The following is a 20882-nucleotide window of genomic DNA, read 5'->3' as shown; positions in this document are numbered from 1 at the left end:
AAAGGAGGTTTAAAAGAGAGAGCCTGGAGCTCACTCACTCTTCTGGCAGAGGTGATAGCTACCAGGAAAGCCGTCTTGAGAGTGAGAAGATGCAAAGGACAGTTATGAAGGGGCTCGAAAGGAGAGCACATCAGATATGTCAAGACAAGGTTTAAGTCCCATTGAGGCATGATGAACGGCACGGGAGGAAACGTGTGCGTAAAGCCTTTAAGAAAAATGTTAACAACCGGGGACTTAAAAAGAGAAGGCTGATCTGGAAGCCGTAGAAAGGTGGTGATGGCCAAAAGATAACCTTGGATAGTGCCCAGAGCAGAGCCCTGCTGGGCCAAAGAAAGAAGGAACAAAAGAACTTCGGAAAGAGGGGCAAAAAGGGGATCCACAGACTTTGCTGTGCACCATGCCACAAACTTGTTCCACCTGCAGGCGTATTCCGTTTTTGTGGAGGGACGCCTGGCTACCAGAATGACATCACAGACTTCGGGAGAAAGATCGAAAGCGGTCAACTGTCGCCGCTCAATCTCCACGCATGGAGTTGGAGGCTGGACAGGTTCAGGTGGAGGACAGTCCCCTGCTGCAGCGACAGAAGATCCTTCCAAAGAGGCAGTCGGATCGGGGGAACAATCGCCATGCTGAGTAGCTCGGGATACCAGCATCTTCGTGCCCAATTCGGAGCCACAAGAATAACTTGGGCCCGGTCGCGCCAAATCTTCTTCAGCACTCTGGGCAGAAGTGGTATAGGCTGAAAGGCATACATTAGACCAACTCCACTCGAGACGAAAAGCGTCGCCGAGCGAGTGCAGCCTTGGAAACTCCAACGCGCAGAACTGATGACATTGAGCGTTCTCTTCGGTGGCGAATAGATCTAACCAAGGCTCTCCCCACTGCTGAAAGAGACCTTGCGCCACGTCCGAGTTCAGACGCCATTCGTGATCCATCAAGCACCGGCAGCTCAGTTTGTCCGCCCTGGCGTTCAGAGAACCTGTCAGGTGTTGAACCACCAATGTAATGCCTTGATGTTCCAGCCATGTCCAGAGGCTCAGAGCCTCCTGACAAAGGGTTCAGGGCCCCACCCGCCTTGTTTGTTGCAATACCACATGGCCGTGGTATTGTCCCTGAACACCTGCACCACACTTCCCCGGACAGAAGGGAGGAATGCCTTCACTGCAAGTCGGATCGCCCGAAGCTCCAAAAGGTTGATATGGAGCCGGGACTCCGCCGGAGACCAGAGGCCTCTGATCTCAGCCTCTCCCAAGTGGCCTCCCCATCCCAGGAGGGAAGCATCCGTCACCACTGTGTGCTCCGGTTGGGGAAGGGAGAGGGACCTGCCATTGACCCAATCGCAATTCGTGAGCCACCACTGGAATTGTCGTGCAGTGCCCTCCGAGATCTGGACATGATCGGACAGGTTGCCCTGATGCTGTGCCCACTGGAACTTCCGGTCCCACTGCAGAGCCCGCATATGCCATCAGGCATGTTGCACTAGCAGGATGCAGGAGGCCTTCAGGCCCAGGAGCTGGAGGGTCATCCTGGCTGAAACGCGGGATAGAGGCTGAAAGATCAGAATCGTAGCATGAATATCCCGGACTCGCTGCTCAGGAGGATAAACCCGAAACTGCGTTGAATCCAGAACCGCTCCGATGAAGGGGAGCTTCTGAAAAGGACTCTGGTGCGACTTCAGCAAGTTGATGGAGAACCCCAGCAAATGCAGGAGGTTGGCCTTAGTATGAAGGTGGGTGACAACTGCCTGGGGCGAGCCCGCCTTCAACAACCCGTCGTCAAGGTAGGGGAAGACGGACACCTGCGACCACCGCCATCACTTTCCTGAACACCCGAGGGGCGCTGGTATGGCCGAAGGGGAGCACGGCAAACTGAAAATGCTCCCGGCTTACCATAAACCCCAGGTAATGCCAGTGGGCCGGCAGGACAGGGATGTGAAAATAGGCATTCTGCGAGTCCAACGCTACCATCCAGTCTCCAGGGTCGAGGGCAGCCAAGACCCGAGCCAGAGTCAATATCTTGAACTTCTCCTTCCGGAGGAAGCGATTGACGTTCCTGAGGTCAAAGATGGGGCGCAAGCCCCCCTTGTCCTTCTTGGGGACCAGAAAGTAGTGGGAATAACAACCAAGCCCTACTTCTGGCCCAGGAACGCGCTCGATGGCCCCCTTAGCCAAGAGGGCCAAACCTTCCTATTGGAGAAGAGCGAAGTGATCCCCCGACATGAGGTGGAACTGAGGTGGCATGGCTAGGGGGTAGACGAAGGGGAGGGAGTAACCCCTCCGGACAAGTTGCAACACTCACCTGTCGGAAGTGAAAGAACATCAGTGGGGAAGGTGATGTTGAATCCTGCCCCACACTGGCGTGGGGTGCATCCCAAAGGTCAGACTAGGAAGTCTTTGAGGCGGACGCTGCTGGAGCTGAGGTGGACTGACCCGCACGCTGGCCCCCTGTGCCACCACTGCAGCCTCCAAACCCACGGCTGTGCGGAGTCTGGTTCTGCGCAGGCTTCTCACTGAATGAACGGGCAGGGGCACCCCTTCTGTGGCCACGAAAGGAATAAAAGGTAGACGTGGCCAGGCGCGTGGTGGAGAGACCCAAGGACTTTGCCGTAGCCCGAGAGTCCTTAAAACGCTCCAGCCCACTGTTGGTTTTACCGCCAAACAGGCGAGTGCCATCAAAGGGCGTGTTCATGAGTGAGCTTTGGACATCGGGCGAGAACCCGGCAGTTCTCTACTAGGCGTGGCGACGCAGCGCCAGTCATGAAGATTGCCTGACCTAGTGAGTATGCAGTGTCCAACCCACACCGAATGGCGAACTATACAGCACAGCTTGGACCTCTTTAGGACACTGAGGCAACACCTGTGCAACCGTATCCCACACCGTGTGGGAATAACGGTCCAATAGGCAAGCGGTGTTCACAGACCACCGCCCTAAGCTGGCCGAAGAGAACAACCGCTTGCCGAACTGCTCCAGCTTCTTAGAGAGTTTATCCGGCGGAGCAGAGGGAAAAGCTCTCTGGGATGTCGAAGCTTGGATGACCAGGCTCTCGGGCGTAGGATGAGTGGTCAGAAAGGCAGGGTCCCCCGACGCCAGGCAAAGACGCCTGGCGACGTTCTTATCCCCAGGGGCGTCCGTGGCTGGCCGCGACCAAGTGCCCAGTAACACATCAGTGAAAGGGCAGCAGGGGCTCCGACAAAGTAGACCCCGTCTGGAGCACCTCAGTGAGAAGGTTAGTTTTCAGGGCCACCGTAGGGAGATCAAGGTTGAAGACCTCAGCAGCCCGACAGAGCACCACCGTGTAAGAAGAGCCCTCCTCCATGGTAGGTGGGGGATAGGCAAACCCCAGATCAGAGGAGACATCAAGGCCGCCGGCTTCCTCTAAGTTGTCTGCCCAGTCCTGATCGGAGTCACACTGACGAGAAAGAGGGTCCGAGGACCCCTTCCAGTCGACCTCCACCTCCGCCGTATGTTGTACAGACCGCGGCGGCAGGACAGGGACCGGGGAAGGAACAATCTGCGCCGGAAACGCGCTGGACGGGGCTGTGTCCCAATGCAGATCCCAGGTGGGGAGAAAATTATCTGGGAGCTGGGGCAGGGGCGGAACAAAAGGTATCCACTGCGGTGCCTGAGGCGGAGCGGAGGGTGGTGCTGTAGCCGGAGCCGGCAGCTTGGGACCTTGTGGCGCCGTTGCCAGTGCCGCCGCCACAGGCTCGACAGGATCCGGACACGGGACCGCAGGGCCCAAGGGTGCGCCAGCAGGAGCCCGATGCCTAAACAGGCGGTGCATGGTGGCAAGAAACTTTTGCACCTGTGCGGGAGACGCTGACGGACCCGGATTAAGTGGGTAGGCCGCGGGGCTCCCGGGCTCCGAAGCAGCCGCAGGGGCAGAACTCCTGTCCCCCTCGTCCGCATCCGGGGACCGACAGGGGGACGTCGGAGAGAGACAATGCTTCTTTGACTTCTTTTTGTGTCGTCTCTTACCCGAATCCAAGGGTGAAGACTCGGAGCCCGAGGAACGATGATGGTGCCCCACGAGCATGCTCTGGAGCGGCCCCTGGACCGAGAGCAGTGCTGGGACGAGTGCCGGACCTCAAGCATCTTCCAGTGCCGCTCCCTCAAGGCCTTCGGGTCATGGCCAGACAGTCCATACAGGACCGAGAGTTGTGGTCGCACTCCAGGTAGTAGAGACAGACGCCGTGGGGAGGCACAGGGTCAGAGCTGATTTGCATATATCCAGTGTCTAACCCAGGGTGGTGTGGAGAGCAAAAAAACGATGGATTTAGGCCCAGATCCTTGTACTGGGGTGAATTTATGACATTGTTCTACATTCTGTCCATCAACTGTGTTTTTTGCAATTTTCACCCCGAGTGTGCTGGGTATACTCAGACGTGAGTCCCAGGCTCTCCACACCACTGGAGTCAAGCTATCCAGGCTGATGAAGGCTGATAGCCAGAAACCGGTCCTTGGATGCTTGATTCCGGTCTGGGAAAGACATGGCTTGGTAGTTCGGACTGGACTGTTCCCAGGAGGCATAGGGTCAGAGCTGATTTGCATATAGTCAGTGTCTAACCCAGGGTGGTGTGGAGTGCAAAAAAACGATGGATTTAGGCCCAGATCCTTGTACTGGGGTGAATGTATGACATTGTTCTACATTCTGTCCATCAACTGTGTTTTTTGCAATTTTCACCCCGAGTGTGCTGGGTATACTCAGACGTGAGTCCCAGGCTCTCCACACCACTGGAGTCAAGCTATCCAGGCTGATGAAGGCTGATAGCCAGAAACCGGTCCTTGGATGCTTGATTCCGGTCTGGGAAAGACATGGCTTGGTAGTTCGGACTGGACTGTTCCCAGGAGGCACAGGGTCAGAGCTGATTTGCATATAGCCAGTGTCTAACCCAGGGTGGTGTGGAGTGCAAAAAAATTATGGATTTAGGCCCAGATCCTAGTACTGGGGTGAATGTAGGACATTGTTCTACATTCTGTCCATCAACTGTGTTTTTTGCAACCGGCATTGCGACGGCAGGCCACACAAGACTTAAACCCAGGGACCCCTACGTACACCAGAGTAGACTTACAGGAGACAAAAAGTCTTAAAAAGGTAGTCAAAAAGTGACTAAGGCACGTGCTCTAACCGGATCTGCGCTTACTGGTGCGGAAATAGAAAAAACGGACATCAGCGCGCATGGGTGGCGCCTAAGTAGTCTCTGTAACGTTATCTCGGCGAATAAGACGCCAGCGACAGACGCGGAGCCGCACAACGCCACCTACTGATGCGCAGAGGTACTGCTAGCGAAAACTTTCCGGATCCCGTCTGACGCCTGGGGATATTTTAAGGTAAGGAATCTATCACTAACGTGTCTCTTTCAGATAAGTGGTTTCGGCATGTGGAATTAAGTCTGAGGGAAATGAGTTTGGAGGAGCTTTGGTCTGACCCAATTACAGCTAAATCCTACTCTACTAAACTGTTAATAGAGAAATATTGGTTTATTAAGCATAGGAAGCGCTTAAAGAAGTACAGCATGGTCCCTTGATGGGGTTGTCTTCCCTTTTACCCTACATTCTGGCTGGGTATCTTACCTACTCAAGAATATTTGTTCAAATGTTACCAAGTAGTTTACCAGAGGGGTCTTTATGATTGTACTTTGGGGGCATAAATTCTATTGAGTACTTTGTTTTTTTGCTCTAAAGAAAGATCTATTCGCAAAAAGTGGCTAGTACCCCTTTTTAGGAAAAATGTGAGGAGGCAGTATACTGCTACTTTTGGCCTGTTCTATAGAGCTGACAAAAAATAAATTTAGAGGGCTATGGCTTCTTATATCTGGGCAATATGGAGAGTCATAAGCTTCAGCTAAGAATTGTTTATATTAATCATAATGTAAAGTGTAAAGATTTATGTAACGTTCTATTTAACAATTGTACATTGTTAATGTAGTGATATTTTTATGAATAGTATATGTATATTTTAATGTTATGGCTTCTTAGCCAAAAGCAAAAAATTTAATCTTTACTTCAATGTGCCATTTAGACTGTGTTGTAGGTAGGGAAGTAGGAGTGAATCAGGTAACGCATTCCAACAAAGGCATTCACAAATGCTAGTTGTATGTCTTAGCACATTAAATCTTTACCAATGCCAGGCACTCTCAAAAGTGAACAAACATGCGGTTACAAGATTTTTTTTTAACGCAGCAGGCTTCAATTACAATGCCCCTGTATAGCAACTGTTTATGGAAAAGGTGAAAAGAGACCTTAAAGCCCTAACCTGGGAACTGTCGGTGTAAAATATATATATATATATATATATATATATATATATAACCAAACAAGTCGCTGTAGACCCCTGCCGCTTGTCAAAGGCGGGCCTCGGATGGGATAGCGAGTCCCAATGTATCCAACCAAAACCTTCTCCAGTAAAGAAAAAGAGATCCGGGCCACTTGGAAGTGCAAAGCGTAATTTTTATTCAATGGCTTTCTCGACGCGTTTCGCAGTCAATTCTGCTTTTTCACGAGCTCGTGAAAAAGCAGAATTGACTGCGAAACGCGTCGAGAAAGCCATTGAATAAAAATTACGCTTTGCACTTCCAAGTGGCCCGGATCTCTTTTTCTTTACTGGAGAAGGTTTTGGTTGGATATATATATATATATATATATATATATATATATATATATATATATATATATATATATATATATATATATATATATATATGTGCACTAATGATAATATACTGTTTACTACCATTTATGTGTATAGGGTGAGGTCTTGACACACAAGAGTAAGCAAGTGGGCCAGGATGCTCCTTGAACCACTGAAAAATGACAAAAAGCTAATTATTCTGTTGGGATCTGCATATATCGCTTATGATATGCTGTTTTGCATTGTTAAATAATTCTAAGTGAAGGTATTTAACCAGAACCTTGTCAACAGTTTATGTCTATGCAGCTCCCAACTAGGGTTGCCACCTTTCCCAGAGCACAATACTGGTCATCTGCCCACGTTTTAGGAATCTTCAAAAGCCCAGACAGGACAATTAAGTACAACTTTATATGAAATAGCCTGTATTTATTATTAAAGGGCCTTTCTGTCTTTGTTTACTTGAATTATCAAATGGGGATCATTAAGGCAGCTGTGGAACACATTTTATAACGTTTTCTTTTTATATGCACTGTTTAATGTATGTACTGATAAAGGGAAAAATATCAGCTTTAATTGATTTTTTGTTTTTATACCTACTAGGACATTAAAATATTGGTCATGCTGGTATAAAATCAGCCAGGTGGGAAACCTACTCCGATCTTGCTCTGGCTTACCAACTAGTGCTGCGTGCAACCTTTGGATAGGTGTTGCAGGGGTTGGCCTTTTGCCCAACGTACCGTGTACGGCCAAACTGAAGTGCACATGACCTGCTATGTACCCATTCTGCATTAAGCACAGCCTTTGGCAATGCCCTGTGCAAAACCACCTTCAGTAATGTGCAGCAGGGGGCTAATTGCAGGCTTGCCTAGCTTTGCACCAGGCTTAATTGTAAGCTGTTAAATTTCATGCAGAATAACTGAACAGCACTAAAATTATTCTTGAATGAAACTCTGATTGGCCTCCCATTTATCCTTTCCCTGGGCCAACGCATCTGTTCAAAACCGGACGTTAGCAATAGTTAGCTAAACCCACTGAAAGTCTGCCAAATGTTATGCGGATTTATCAAACAGAGCCAAATTTACTGGCAGACAAAATCTTCTTTCATCCCCCTTGAAAACTCTCCCTCTATTCAATTGGCCCACATGAAATTGACAAAACCAAGTAGAGTAGACTAAACTTGATAAATCGCTACCAAATTTATTTAGTAGGTATGAGTAAATCAAAAATGTATTGATCCCCGCTCTAACTGTAACTCTTTTCCCATATCCCCCATTGGATCAGTACGATATCTGCACTGGGTGTAACTTGCTAATGGCCTGCGATATTTGATGCCGATTAATCAAACAGTGCTAGAGTTATAAGCAATTGGAAATGCTGCACTTGAAGGATTCAGAAAAGGGGGTGGTGATGAACAGAGTGTCTGAATTAAGCAGACCACTCTTACCCAGTCCAAAGATCAGGGCTTGATCCATCACCGTTATTTAGCTCACTGCACCATCCCAGCTCAGAACCTGGCTATATGCAAATCAGTCTGTCCCTGGCCCAGTGCATCATGGGAGCAGGGCAGACTAAACTACCAAGCCAATTCTTCACCAGAAAGGAGACAAGCTTCCGGGGACCGGTTTCTGGCATTTCAGCCGTCGTCGGCCCGGCTTGCTTGAATCCTGATGGTGCAGTGAGCAAGGGGCTCATGTCTGAGTATACCCTGCCACACCTATAGTGGCCAAAAACGATTCAGAAAAGGGGGTGGTGATGAACAGAGTGTCTGAATTAAGCAGACCACTCTTGCCATAAGGATTCAAGCAAGCCGGGCCGAAGACGGCTGAAATGCCAGAAACCGGTCCCCGGAAGCTTGTTTCCTTCCCAATATAAGAATTGGCTTGGTAGTTTTGTTTTGCCCTGTTCCCATGATGCACTGGGCCAGGGACAGACTAATTTGCATATATCCAGGTTCTGAGCTGGGATGGTGCAGTGAGCTAAAAAACGGTGATGGATCAAGCCCTGATCTTTGGACTGGGTAGGAGTGTTCTGCTTAATTCAGATACTCTGTCCATCACCACCCCCTTTTCTGAATCATTTTGTCCACCATAAGCGTGGAAGGGTATACTCAGATGTGAGTCCCTTGCTCACTGCACCATCAGGATTCAAGCAAGCCGGGCCGAAGACGGCTGAAATGCCAGAAACCGGTCCCCGGAAGCTGGTTTCCTTCCCAGTATAAGAATTGGCTTGGTAGTTTGGTTTGCCCTGTTCCCATGATGCACTGAGCCAGGGACAGACTAATTTGCATATAGCCAGGTTCTGAGCTGGGATGGTGCAGTGAGCTAAAAAACGGTGATGGATCAAGCCCTGATCTTTGGACTGGGTAGGAGTGTTCTGCTTAATTCAGATACTCTGTCCATCACCACCCCCTTTTCTGAATCATTTTGTCCACCATAAGCGTGGAAGGGTATACTCAGATGTGAGTCCCTTGCTCACTGCACCATCAGGATTCAAGCAAGCCGGGCTGAAGACGGCTGAAATGCCAGAAACCGGTCCCCGGAAGCTTGTTTCCTTCCCAGTATAAGAATTGGCTTGGTAGTTTGGTTTGCCCTGTTCCCATGATGCACTGGGCCAGGGACAGACTAATTTGCATATAGCCAGGTTCTGAGCTGGGATGGTGCAATGAGCTAAAAAACGGTGATGGATCAAGCCCTGATCTTTGGACTGGGTAGGAGTGTTCTGCTTAATTCAGATACTCTGTCCATCACCACCCCCTTTTCTGAAGCACTTGAAGGATCAGCACAAAGCTAGATACACCAACCAAAAAAACATGTTTTTCCAAGATGCTTCTGATATATTTTGTGCAGCTTCGTCACATAGTGCCAATGAAATGAGCAAATAAGCCCCTTTTCGCCCCCCCCTCTTTTTTATTACTTTTGGATTTGCACAAAATAAGTGCTAAGTTCATCACAACGTTTCAGGCAATTCAGCAAACGGTGCCAAGTTTATCAGTAAATCAAAAATATTTGTGACCTTCCCTTTTTAACTTTGAACCCCCACCCACCCCCGTTGGATCTTAATGAAACCTAATATACCTGCACTCTGTATCAATGCTAACTACTTGCCACAGATTGATCAAACAGCGATCAAGTTATAAGCAAATGACAATTTTATTGTCTCCTTTCCTTTACTGATGGCCTCCTTAATGGATCCATGTAAAACTTGACACCGACAAAAAAAACTAACCCTTCATAGCTTAGGGTTAGAGACCACAAGTTATAAGCAATTCAAAAATGCATTTTCAAGGGAAAGAGGCTGAACCATACCTAAACAGTGGCGACTGTCATACACATACACTTAATACCCCCTGCCCCATCAAAACACTGATATTTACACATCTTTCACTTTGATGATTGGCTACTGTTCTCAAAGAGAATGAACTACTAAAACTGCATCCAACAGCAAAGCAATTCCGAGGACATTCTATTCAATTAAAACTTAATTTGCTTCAAAGCAAACATCTTCATAATACGGTCCTTTTTGACACTTATGTAGATTATTTTTTTCTTTATGAACTATTGTGCTTTGGTACATACTAGGATCTAGTGCACTAAGAGAGCAACGGCAATTCAACAAAAAAAAATCCCATTTCCTAAACTAAAATAAACAGTCTAATCATTGAGGATATAAACCTTAGTGTTACCTTCAATTCCAATACGCTTTTTCGGCCAGTCTTTCATATCCCGAGTAATTGGCTCTTTAAAACGTACGTTGATGATCAAGTCGTCAAATTTGAACTCTACTGTATAGAATCGAAGCAGTTCAACCCACAACTGTCCAACAGGAGTGGAACATGAATGTTCTCGGTCATTCACCAAGGAAACCTGTAAGTTATAGTAAAAAAACATAACGAAGTTTAAACAAATATAAAAAACGACAACATTCATGTCAGTTAATTCAACAGGTATTCCCAGAACAAGCAATGATATAGAACTTTATGGTGAATATTACTCCTGGACTGCAGGGTTTCCAATATGGGTAATCTATGTGTAACCTGTTGTTTAGCGGCATAATCAGAAACTTATCAGCAAAACAAATGCATGCATAGACAGCACATAGATACATCATCCATCTTACCCGGCACTAACTGGAATCTTCATCAGTCTCATGAATGAGGAACCTATCAGAATGATTGTACTGACTGATGGCAGTAGAGCTGGCAGGATGATGTTGGGATTGGTAGAGGGAAAGGCGTATTTCCAAGGTATGATTAGATTTCACAGGAAGGAGAACAGTAGTCAAGGTAGGGGGAAAACAGCACTAGGCAATAAAAGACGAGAGAAAATACATTTTTAAAGATGTTTTGGTTAAATTCTTAGTGTTTTATGAAGAAGCAGTAACAGGAAATGCCTACAGAATATGTGCAGGGCAGCTGAGATAACCCTGCTGCAGATCTTCGTAATGCAGACATCCAAAGAGACTACAAATAAGGCTACCTTAGCTTAGTTCTTGCAAGTTGTGCGCAGACAACTGATGGAAATGATGCCCCCCCAAAAGTAGGGTTGCCGGAAACAGTAGGTAAGCAGTGGTGTTCTTGGAGGTTGCAATGAGAGAAGGCCGGATTCAAAAAGTTCTCAGGTCCAGTCTGTTAAGCATGAGGAATGCTCATATCATCAATGTTATGAAGAATTTTATAAGACAAGGACGGCTGGGAGTCCGGAAAAAAGTCTGGAATTTTCCTGTCAAGTGATGAGACTGAAAACATTCTAGGGGCAGGTAAAAGGTTAGGTGTGCTCTCATCTGATTGGCACAACCACTCGCATCACTGGAAAGTGTAAAGTAGACTCATGCAAGACAGTACCAAGCAGGTAAAGAAAATGGATCAGAAATGGCCTGACCAAGAGATCCCTGTTAAGAAAGATATCATAAGAACATTCACGGCCCTCTCAAACAGAGAATGAGTAGCTCTGGATCCCAGAAAGAGCACAGTAGGTCTCTCCGTGACTGTGCCAAAGCCATTACTTAACAGGGGGACCAGAAACAATTCAGCTTTGTCTTTCAGACTGTAAGGTTGAGGGCTGGAAAATAAATGAAGTTCAGCTATGCTCCAACAACATCTAAATACTGGACCCTGATACAATGGAATACCTTTTATTAGCTAAGATTAGAAGTGTAGAGATCCTCGACAAGTAACATATTACCTGTTTTCATAATTTCTATAAACTAATCAACTGAGGTTTGGTACATTTTTTTTGATAACTGCAAAAATAAATTTACATTTTTTCTGCATTAATATTGGTTTTAAATAAAGCTATAAAAATAACAGTGTGGATTTTTTGTGCGCGCGCACTGGGTGAAAATGTGCCAGTAGCGGATGACGATAAAAAAATGTCTGACAGCCCTAAGCTGGTTTTATGCAACTAACAAACATTCTCTCCATGTAAGCTAAGCGAGATGTGTGTGTCATATCTTGAGTGTTCTCTGTGCTCAAGTTAGCAAGTGCTTGTCATAGGGGCCCATGGGGTTTACTGGGAAAACATTCTAGAGCTCAATGTTCGAAAACCAAAGTTTTGAACACATCCTCAATGGGAATCATAAAAGCTCTTTTTCAGGAAAGCTGTCAGTCACATGAAGGCACGGGTTCAAACCAGGGTCGGATAGTAGGAATCTGAACCCTAACTAGCAGTGGGCCTTCTCAACTGAGTGAGCAGGCCAATTGGGTGGCTTTTTAGGGTCTTGGAAATACCAAAGATAGGCTTGACAGCAGATTGTGGAACTGCATTGAAGGCAGTGAATTCAGCCTGTGGGAAGCAACTGAGTAGGTCACTCATCATTAAACTCTAAAATTAAGTATCGTTTGGACTATGTTTTTCCGATCTTTCCTCTGGATGAAATGCCAAATTTTACGAATGTCAGTTGTAAGTTTGCATTTTTTTCTAAATCGTTTTTATTCTGTTTTAATGCACTACAAAACAGAGTCAATCCAAAAACTGCCCAACCCTCTTCCACTCTAACTGGTGGCACGTTGGTTAGCAGTCTGCTTAGGTCTCTTGAACTTCGTTGTAAGTTTACATTTTTACTTACTGAATTTACTTATATTTTCTGGTTCGGTTCGGAATCAATGGTTAAGTAGAAGGATTTGACAGAGGGGTTAATATTCAACAGAAGATCAAGAACCACAGGCAAGAGAAAATAAGGGAAGGACAGGACAAGGAAGACCAGAAAACAGCAGGAACTGAACTAGGATAAGTCGTTCCAGAGCCGCAGTAACAAGCACCAGGCTCTCGGTCATCAGTAGTAGAAATCAGACGAAAAGAAGAAACAAGAGCAACAACACTGGGCCTAGCATGGTGAGGACCAGGAGTACTGGGAATAAGGCATGAAGGGGCACCATAACCAGAGTTGTCGGTGTCGAGAGTCCAAATTATACAGGACTGTCCAGAAACAATAAGAGGGAACAGAGAAGTGACTACCGCTCCTACCAAACACAGGATACTGAAGTTTATACATATGCAAATGGAACAAGAGTATTTTTTGATCTTCAAGGATACTTCTGGATTGTAGGAGACAATTTTGGATGCCATATATTGTGTAATGACCAGAGATAGTGTGACCTAGAAGGATGAATTAGTTCCAAGAGAACAAAATGTGTTGACTACAAAAAGAATAATGTTCAGGCTGCAAGCAGGTTTTAGTTAAAAGATGATCTTCAAATAAAGGAACTGTTTTTAACAAAATTAGATGATGTCGCATATTGTCTAAAAGATGGTTGCAAAGACTTAGCTTTTCTACAGATCATCTTACTCAATTAGATATGTTCACTGTTAATTTGTAGAACTTGAGGAGGGCTGATATTTATCAAATAATAAGCTGCAGTTACAGACTGATTTTATGTAGTCTTTGCAAATTAGGTGGTTAGCTTAGAGGTGTAATTAACCACCTAAAAGCAAAAGTAGAATCTTTTGCAACCATTAACTCCTTTCTTAATTGCATTTGAGCATCCTTTGAGGATAACTTTGTAGGTTGTTGCAGTTGTTAATCATTACAGTAAAGATTCTAACTTCACATCATGAAGTGATATGGGATTACAGATAGTTAATTCCACTGCGAAAAAAATGGAAAACTTGGTGAAAAAGAGAAGAAAAAGCGGACAAACAATTCAAATTAATTAGAAGTAAGGCATTAAAAGAATTGAAAACATGCCACTACTAGGGAAGTAAACAAAAAGCTGTTTCTACTATTTACGACAGAATCTTAGGTTACAGAAAAAGTCAATCATTCCGCTGGTGCTCCAAATCACCTGCCTGGCTAGATTCTACTGCCAAATTAGTTAAATCCCCTTTAATTGGTAAATTGCCACCAGCAAGTTTATAGACATCAGAACCCACTAGGCCCTCATGGCCCATGCCACAGATTATGAATATGCAGGCAACCATAGGAGTTGGTTTGGGTCTTCCTGGAATGGATTCAGAATTTGACAGGCAAAAACCTGTAAATACAGGGGCAGTCTAGCAACGTGCTAATGTGGAAGACCCCAATAATAAGCCACACCCTCACAATACGAATAAACCAGAATTTGGAAGGGTAAGAAAATCAAATAAGATTGCACTATTTTCACTGGAGAAATCAATGATTCAATAAAAGAATCTGGGTAGTTCTGGAATTAAATAAAAAACACAGGTATCACTGACAACTTCTATGATGAAACAAAACATGGGGCCCGATTCACAGAACTAAAAAGACAAAATACTAAACTTACTACCAACTTACTACCATTTTGGTATTCACAGAAGGCACTTACTCATTTTGGTATTCACAGAAGGCACTTACTCATTTCGGTATTCACAGAAGTTAGGAGTCCTGAATGCCGTCTGTGAATATCGAAAGTCTTAAAGTTAGGATTTTTCTCAGTTTAGGAGTCCTAAAGTTAGGAGTCCTAACTTTACTACTCCTAAACTGAGAAAAATCCTTACTTTAGGACGTCCGGTATTCACAGAAGGCATTTAGAAGGGATGTATGACGTTAGCACGCATACTATTACCACGCATACCATTACAACGCGGTATTTACAACGAATACCGTTACAACGCATAGCGCTTTGAGGTGCTGGATAGTGGTAAGTATAATTTTATATTCCAACTCCAGTCCCCGTGGACACTAGGGAAGGTGTTGGATATAAAATTAAACTTATTCCCTATCCTAGAGCGCCCCCCAGCGCAATGCGTTGTAATGGTATGCGTGGTAATGCCTGCGTTGTAAGGGTAGTGCGTGGTAAAAAATGTGTGCTAAACGTTGTATACCATTTAGAAGTACTAAAGTTAGAAGTCCTAACGTTACTACTCCTAAACTGAGAAAAATCTTAACTTTAAGACTTTGGGTATTCACAGAAGGCATTTAGGAGTCCTAAAGTTAGGACTCCTAACTTCTGTGAATACCAAAAGTTTAGGATTTTGTCTTAAGTTAGTTCTGTGAATCGGACCCATTGTCCTCAACAAAATGGGAACTTTGTCCCTGTCTAGAATTTGCTTTCCTCAAGACATACGTGTAGTTCATATATCAGAGGTATTTAGTGAAGATGCTGACTTGTGCTGAGCTTTAAAGAGACCTTTGCCACATGTGGCACTACAATTCTGAAAAAGTAAGATGAAAAATGTACAGTGGTTTATTCATATCCAGTGCAAAAACAAAAAAACAATCACCGAGGGTAGGGGGCCATGAATCAAATTCAGAGCCCCCCCCCCCCCCCCCCCCCCGGGCTGGAAGACCCTTACATGCATGGACTAGGATTTGAGAAAAAGGTATTCCATTCGTTCACTCACATACAAATAGGGGACTGAAGCTAGTTAGTTTCAGCAATTGCGGGCTCCTTCAAAGAGCACTGGTTGGACTGAGTAATATTGATGACCTTAAGAGCATTCAAGTTAATATTAATAGCATGTACCGCATTCAACATAACTGTGATTTTGGTGAAGAGTATTAGTGAACTTTTTTCATGCCGTACACCTCAGACCACCGAACAGTCATACAAAATCTGATCTACCATTTTGAAATATGCACAACTACTGTGGTAGGTGGACAGTATTGGTTTACTTTTGTTTCTCTTTGCCTCTTGTTATCCTGTGTACTGATTTTGAGGTAGTTAATAGAAGAGAAAGCAACCATTTCCCCATAGAAGCTTATTTTAACTGTATCTCTCTAGCCACAGATATACTACAGGTTATTGCAAAACATGGAGGTTCAACAGCAACTTAAGAAAATCAGCTGGGGATTTCATTCAACAAATAAATGTAAAATATGAAATTCATTAACTTGCACAATAGAATTAATGGAAACAAATGTCACTAGTAATGAGTCTGTCAAGGTTTTAGTATTATTGTTTCAGGTAAGTCATTGACTAAATCAATTTCTAGCCCATGGAAAAGTAAAAAAAAAGCTATAGCAGGACAACCATGCCATTCCTCACTGAAAGGCTGTTATAGTATACATCTAAAAAAATTAGATCTGGACTCAGAGCTCTTCAGAGAAAACTAAAGAAAAATAGTAACAACTTCGCCCAAATGTAAACTGATCATCGCCAGAAAATGTTACACTAAAGGTGTGGGAGACAAAAAGATATTACAACACACAATGGCAAGTCGTTTATACGTTATCACTATTTTAAGATCAGAGCAAATTCCAGAAATATCAGTGGGGTATTCTAGAATGGGAGACCCACATTACAAAACCATATTTCATACAAGGGGTTGACTTTGAAAATGCCTCATATTCAGCTCCTACACTAACAGAGACTAAGCTACAGAAGAACTATTCAACTCCAACACTATTAAAAGGGCATTGAATAATGAAAGTCTACAATGGAAAACGTGTCCCTAACTGATCTACCAGAGCACGTGCCCCTAACTGATCTCAAGGTTTCCTATTTATATCAGATACAGATTACCTCACTATTGATCTCAATGGTTCTACACTCCTGGTGGGGCCTAGTTGTACACCGCTTAAAAAAATATGAAGACAAAACGTATAATCTAAAAAATTACAACCTTAATCACTCTTTTAGATATACACACCAAAGATTACGCTAGGATTTTAATACCAAAATTAGACATTTGGGTGGACAGAATTCCATTTTATCAAACAAGTTTCAGGCTTAAGTTCAGTACTGTGGATAATATAGTAACATTGTCCTTGGATTGTTCCCGCTTATGGAGCTAACCTGTGGCCTGGGGTATACTAAAAGCAATGTTAAGAGGCTTTGTTTCTCTATATTCAGATGTATGGCTAAGGATGAAGCTGGTAAATGGGTATCAAAGGGCATTCAAACAAGTAAAGGACTGAGGAGCGATGCATATTAGAGGCCCTGCTGTTCAGCCGCCAAAGTGCAGATCATGGCAGCATCCTGCAAAAAGGAAGAGCATTTCCACCTAAAAAATCAAGGTGCAACATATACACTTCCTACAAGATAATATAGTACTGTACGAGCACTGGCCTACAGAGGATGACGTGGAAGCTGTACAAGTACAATAAGGTAAACATTGATTGCAAATAACATCAAAACACAGGTTATGATGTTTGGTAGAAAAAAAATAGTTCTTGATATTTTAATTATCTGAAATGAAACTACTTTCCAGCATATAAATATCTAGCTGTCTGAATGACAGTTAAGGGCTCTCTGCGATGTCATCTGTTCTCCTTAAAAGACATAGGGGCATTTGTCTTATGCAGGCTGCATGCCAAATAACATTCCCCTTCCTTGGAACCAATAAGGTTATAAAAACCAAATATTGTTAGGAAGCTTTTCCCTTTAGTTTTGCTAAAATGTGGAACTTATTACAAGGAAAGGTATTCAGGGCAATTTTCTATCTCCTGATGGGCATGCCTACTTCACAATTAGGCCTGGAATTGAGGCTGCTCTGAAAAGATTCATCTTGTAAAGCCGCCTTCCTAAAGTATTGTCAGCAAGTTACAAACAAGCAATGTTTGTTAAAAGGAGTATTCTTACACATCAAAGACTAACGGGTCAAACAAAAATCCTGGCATTAACTGTTTGCATGATGCTGTATACAATCTTGTACTTCCTGCAACATGGGCAGCTAATTCCTCATAATCAGCAATTAAAGCAATTATGAAATCACAAGTATTGGTAAATTACCTGGCGCACAAGTTACTTACCTTCGGTAACGATATATCTGTAACATTAGTTAGTGTTAGATTCCTTACCTTAGAACATCCCCAGGTGTCAGACTGGATCCGGAAAGTTTCGGTCAGCAGTACCCTTTCACGTCGGTAGGCGTCGTCTGCGGCTCCGCGTCTGTCGTCGTCGGCGTGATCGCCGGGATGACGTCGTCAGAGTACTTAGTCGCCGCCCTTGCGCACTGACGTCAGTTCTGTACATAGCTTTCCACGCCAGGAACGCAGAGTCATGATAGAAACCGACACTGGTGCCATGAAACTAGGGCCCTGAAAGGGATGTCCTTAACCCTAGATATCGGTTAGCAGAACGGGGGGATGGGTGGGGCGGTAAGGAATCTAACACTAACTAATGTTTCTTACAGATATATCGTTACCGAAGGTAAGTAACTTGTGCATCTGAAAGAAACACGTTAGTGTTAGATTCCTTACCTTAGAATAGATACCCCAGCAATACCAACCCCGGCGGTGGGTCTGCGAACCAAGATCACACCATAAAGTCCTGGAGAACGGAATGGCTGAAAAAGCCATCTCTCTGGACTTGGCTATCCAGGCAGAGCGAATGTGTGCCGCGAGGCCCACGTTGCTGCCTGCCAGATGTCCTGCAAGGGAACTCCCCGACCCAGTGCAGTAGTAGCCGCGCGGCCCGAGTGGAATGGGCGCTCAGCCCCACAGGAGGCTCCTTTTTCGCCAAGGAATAGCAAACCTTGATGCACAAGACGACCCACCAAGAGATGGTCCGCATGTGCACCGCCAGTCCTTTCTTAGCGCCCACGTAACCAACAAAGAGCTGGTCGTCCACCCGGAACTGGCGTGTGCGATCTAGATATAAGGAGAGCGCACGTTTTGGGTCCAGACGGTGGAGCCTCTCTTCCTCTTTCGATGGGATGCGGAGGCGGAAAGAAGGTGGGCAAGGTGATGGACTGCCCAATATGAAAGGCTGTGACCAACTTGGGCAGGAAAGAAGGACGAGTCCTCAAGACAACCTTATCCGGAAGGACAGAGAGGAAAGGAGGTTTAGAAGATAGAGCCTGGAGCTCACTCACTCTCCTGGCAGAGGTGATGGCAACCAGGAATGCAGTCTTAAGAGTTAGGAGACGAAGAGGACAGTTATGAAGTTGCTCAAAGGGAGCGTACATCAGTTACGCAAGTACAAGATTCAAGTCCCACTGAGGCATCACAAAGGGAACCGGAGGAAACGTGTGTGATGCCTTTCAAGAATCTATTTACAACAGGGGACTTGAAAAGAGAAGGCTGATCTGGAAGCCTTAAGAAGGCTGAAATGGCCGAGAGGCAGCCCTTGATAGTGCCCAGAGCAGAGCCCTGCTGGGAAAGAGAAAGAAGTAAGAGGAGAACCTCTGAAAGGGGGGCAGAAATTGGATCCAAAGCCTTTGCTGTGCACCATGCCACAAATTTGTTCCACCTGCAGGCGTATACCGTTTTTGTGGAGGGACGCCTGGCTGCAAGAATCACATCACAGGCTTCAGGAGGCAAGTCAAATGGCCTCAACTGCCGCCGCTCAATCTCCACGCATGTAGGTGGAGACTGGACAGGTTCGGGTGGAGGACCGTCCCCTGCTGCTGCAACAGAAGGTCCTCCTGAAGAGGCAGACGAATCGGGGGATCGACTGACATGCTGAGTAGCTCAGGATACCAGTATCTTCGTGCCCAGTCTGGAGCCACAAGGATGACTTGGGCTCGGTCTTGCCTGATCTTCTTCAGCACTCTGGGCAGAAGTGGTATAGGCGGAAAGGCGTACAACAGACCGCAGCTCCACTCGCGCTGAAAAGCGCCGCCGAGCTAGTGCCGCCTTGGAAATTCCAACGCGCAGAACTGATGACATTGCGCGTTCTCTTCGGTGGCTAATAGATCGAACCAAGGCTCTCCCCACTGCATAAAGAGAACTTGTGCCACGTCCGAGCTCATACGCCATTCGTGATCCATCATGCACCGGCGGCTGAGTTAGTCCGCTCTAGCGTTCAGGGAACCTGCCAGGTGTTGAACCACCAGGGTGACGCCCTTGTGTTCCAGCCATGTCCAAAGGTGCAGAGCCTCCTGACAAAGGGTCTACGACCTCACCCGCCTTGTTTGTTGCAGTACCACATGGCGGGGGTGTTGTTTGTGAGCACCTGCACTACACTTCCCCGGACAGAGGGAAGGAATGCCTTCAGTGCAAGTCGTATCGCCCGCAGCTCCTGAAGGTTGATATGGAGCCAGGACTCTGCCGGATACCAGAGGCCTCTGATCTTCACCTCTCCCATGTGGCCCCCCTATCCCAGGAGGGACGCATCCGTCAATACTTTGTGCTCCGGTTGGGTTAGGGAGAGGGATCTGCCGCTGACCCAATAGCGGTAAGTTCTTTTTTTTCTTTCTTCCAATCTCTTCTTATAGAATGACCCCCATATTTAGACAGGACTGGGCCCAGATCGCGTGGCACTGCACACGCGACTGGATGGTACTGATTATAAAAATGGCAGTCAGACTGTCAGAGGCCATCCTTATAGAGATCCAACAGACAGAAAGCCATATACAAACGACAATCACTGGCTATAAGAAGAGATTGGAAGAAATAAATAAAGAACTTAATGAATATAAAGAAGGCCTCACAAAACAAAAAGCACAAAAATTTCAGAAAGACCTGAAAAGGTTTTCATATGTGAAAACATATACGTACTCCCTACACAAGAACTGAAACAGGAAATAAGGGCATTGGTGGATATGGCATAATCACGTTGCTACATCAGCAAACAGGCAGATTTTCTCACCACTAGTGAAGAAAAGATTCCACACTTCTACGTACAACCAAAGATGCACAAAAATAAAATCTCCCCACCAGGGAGACCAATTGTGTCAGGCATTGGCTCCCTCCTGGCAATTTTGTCAGGCATTGGCTCCCTACTGGAGCCTTTATCCAGGTACTGCAATTGCTTTCTCAAAAAGATAGTACAGAGAACTGAAACCTACCTACGGGACACAAAAAGCCTTCTAGCCCTCCTCAAAGACATTCAAACTGATGATACAACAATCCTTGTCAGTTTTGACATCGAGGGCCTCTATACTAGCCTTCCCCAGGACAGAACGCTAGA

At 45.5% G+C, this 20882-nt stretch overlaps 1 protein-coding gene across 1 annotated transcript in view; it reads right to left on the bottom strand.

Moving 5' to 3' along the window:
* Positions 1-20882, bottom strand: part of TUT7 (terminal uridylyl transferase 7) — a 1558036-nt gene that overhangs the window by 924053 nt on the left and 613101 nt on the right. Inside the window, exon 11 of the mRNA XM_086961199.1 lies at positions 10314-10494. Coding sequence (XP_086817325.1) covers positions 10314-10494 — 181 coding nt within the window. The remainder of the gene's footprint in view (positions 1-10313; positions 10495-20882) is intronic.

This window comes from Lissotriton vulgaris, chromosome 3_1 (assembly GCF_964263255.1).
Source record: "Lissotriton vulgaris chromosome 3_1, aLisVul1.2, whole genome shotgun sequence".
In the NCBI taxonomy this organism is placed as follows: domain Eukaryota; kingdom Metazoa; phylum Chordata; class Amphibia; order Caudata; family Salamandridae; genus Lissotriton; species Lissotriton vulgaris.
This window is presented reverse-complemented; position numbering and strand designations above follow the sequence as displayed.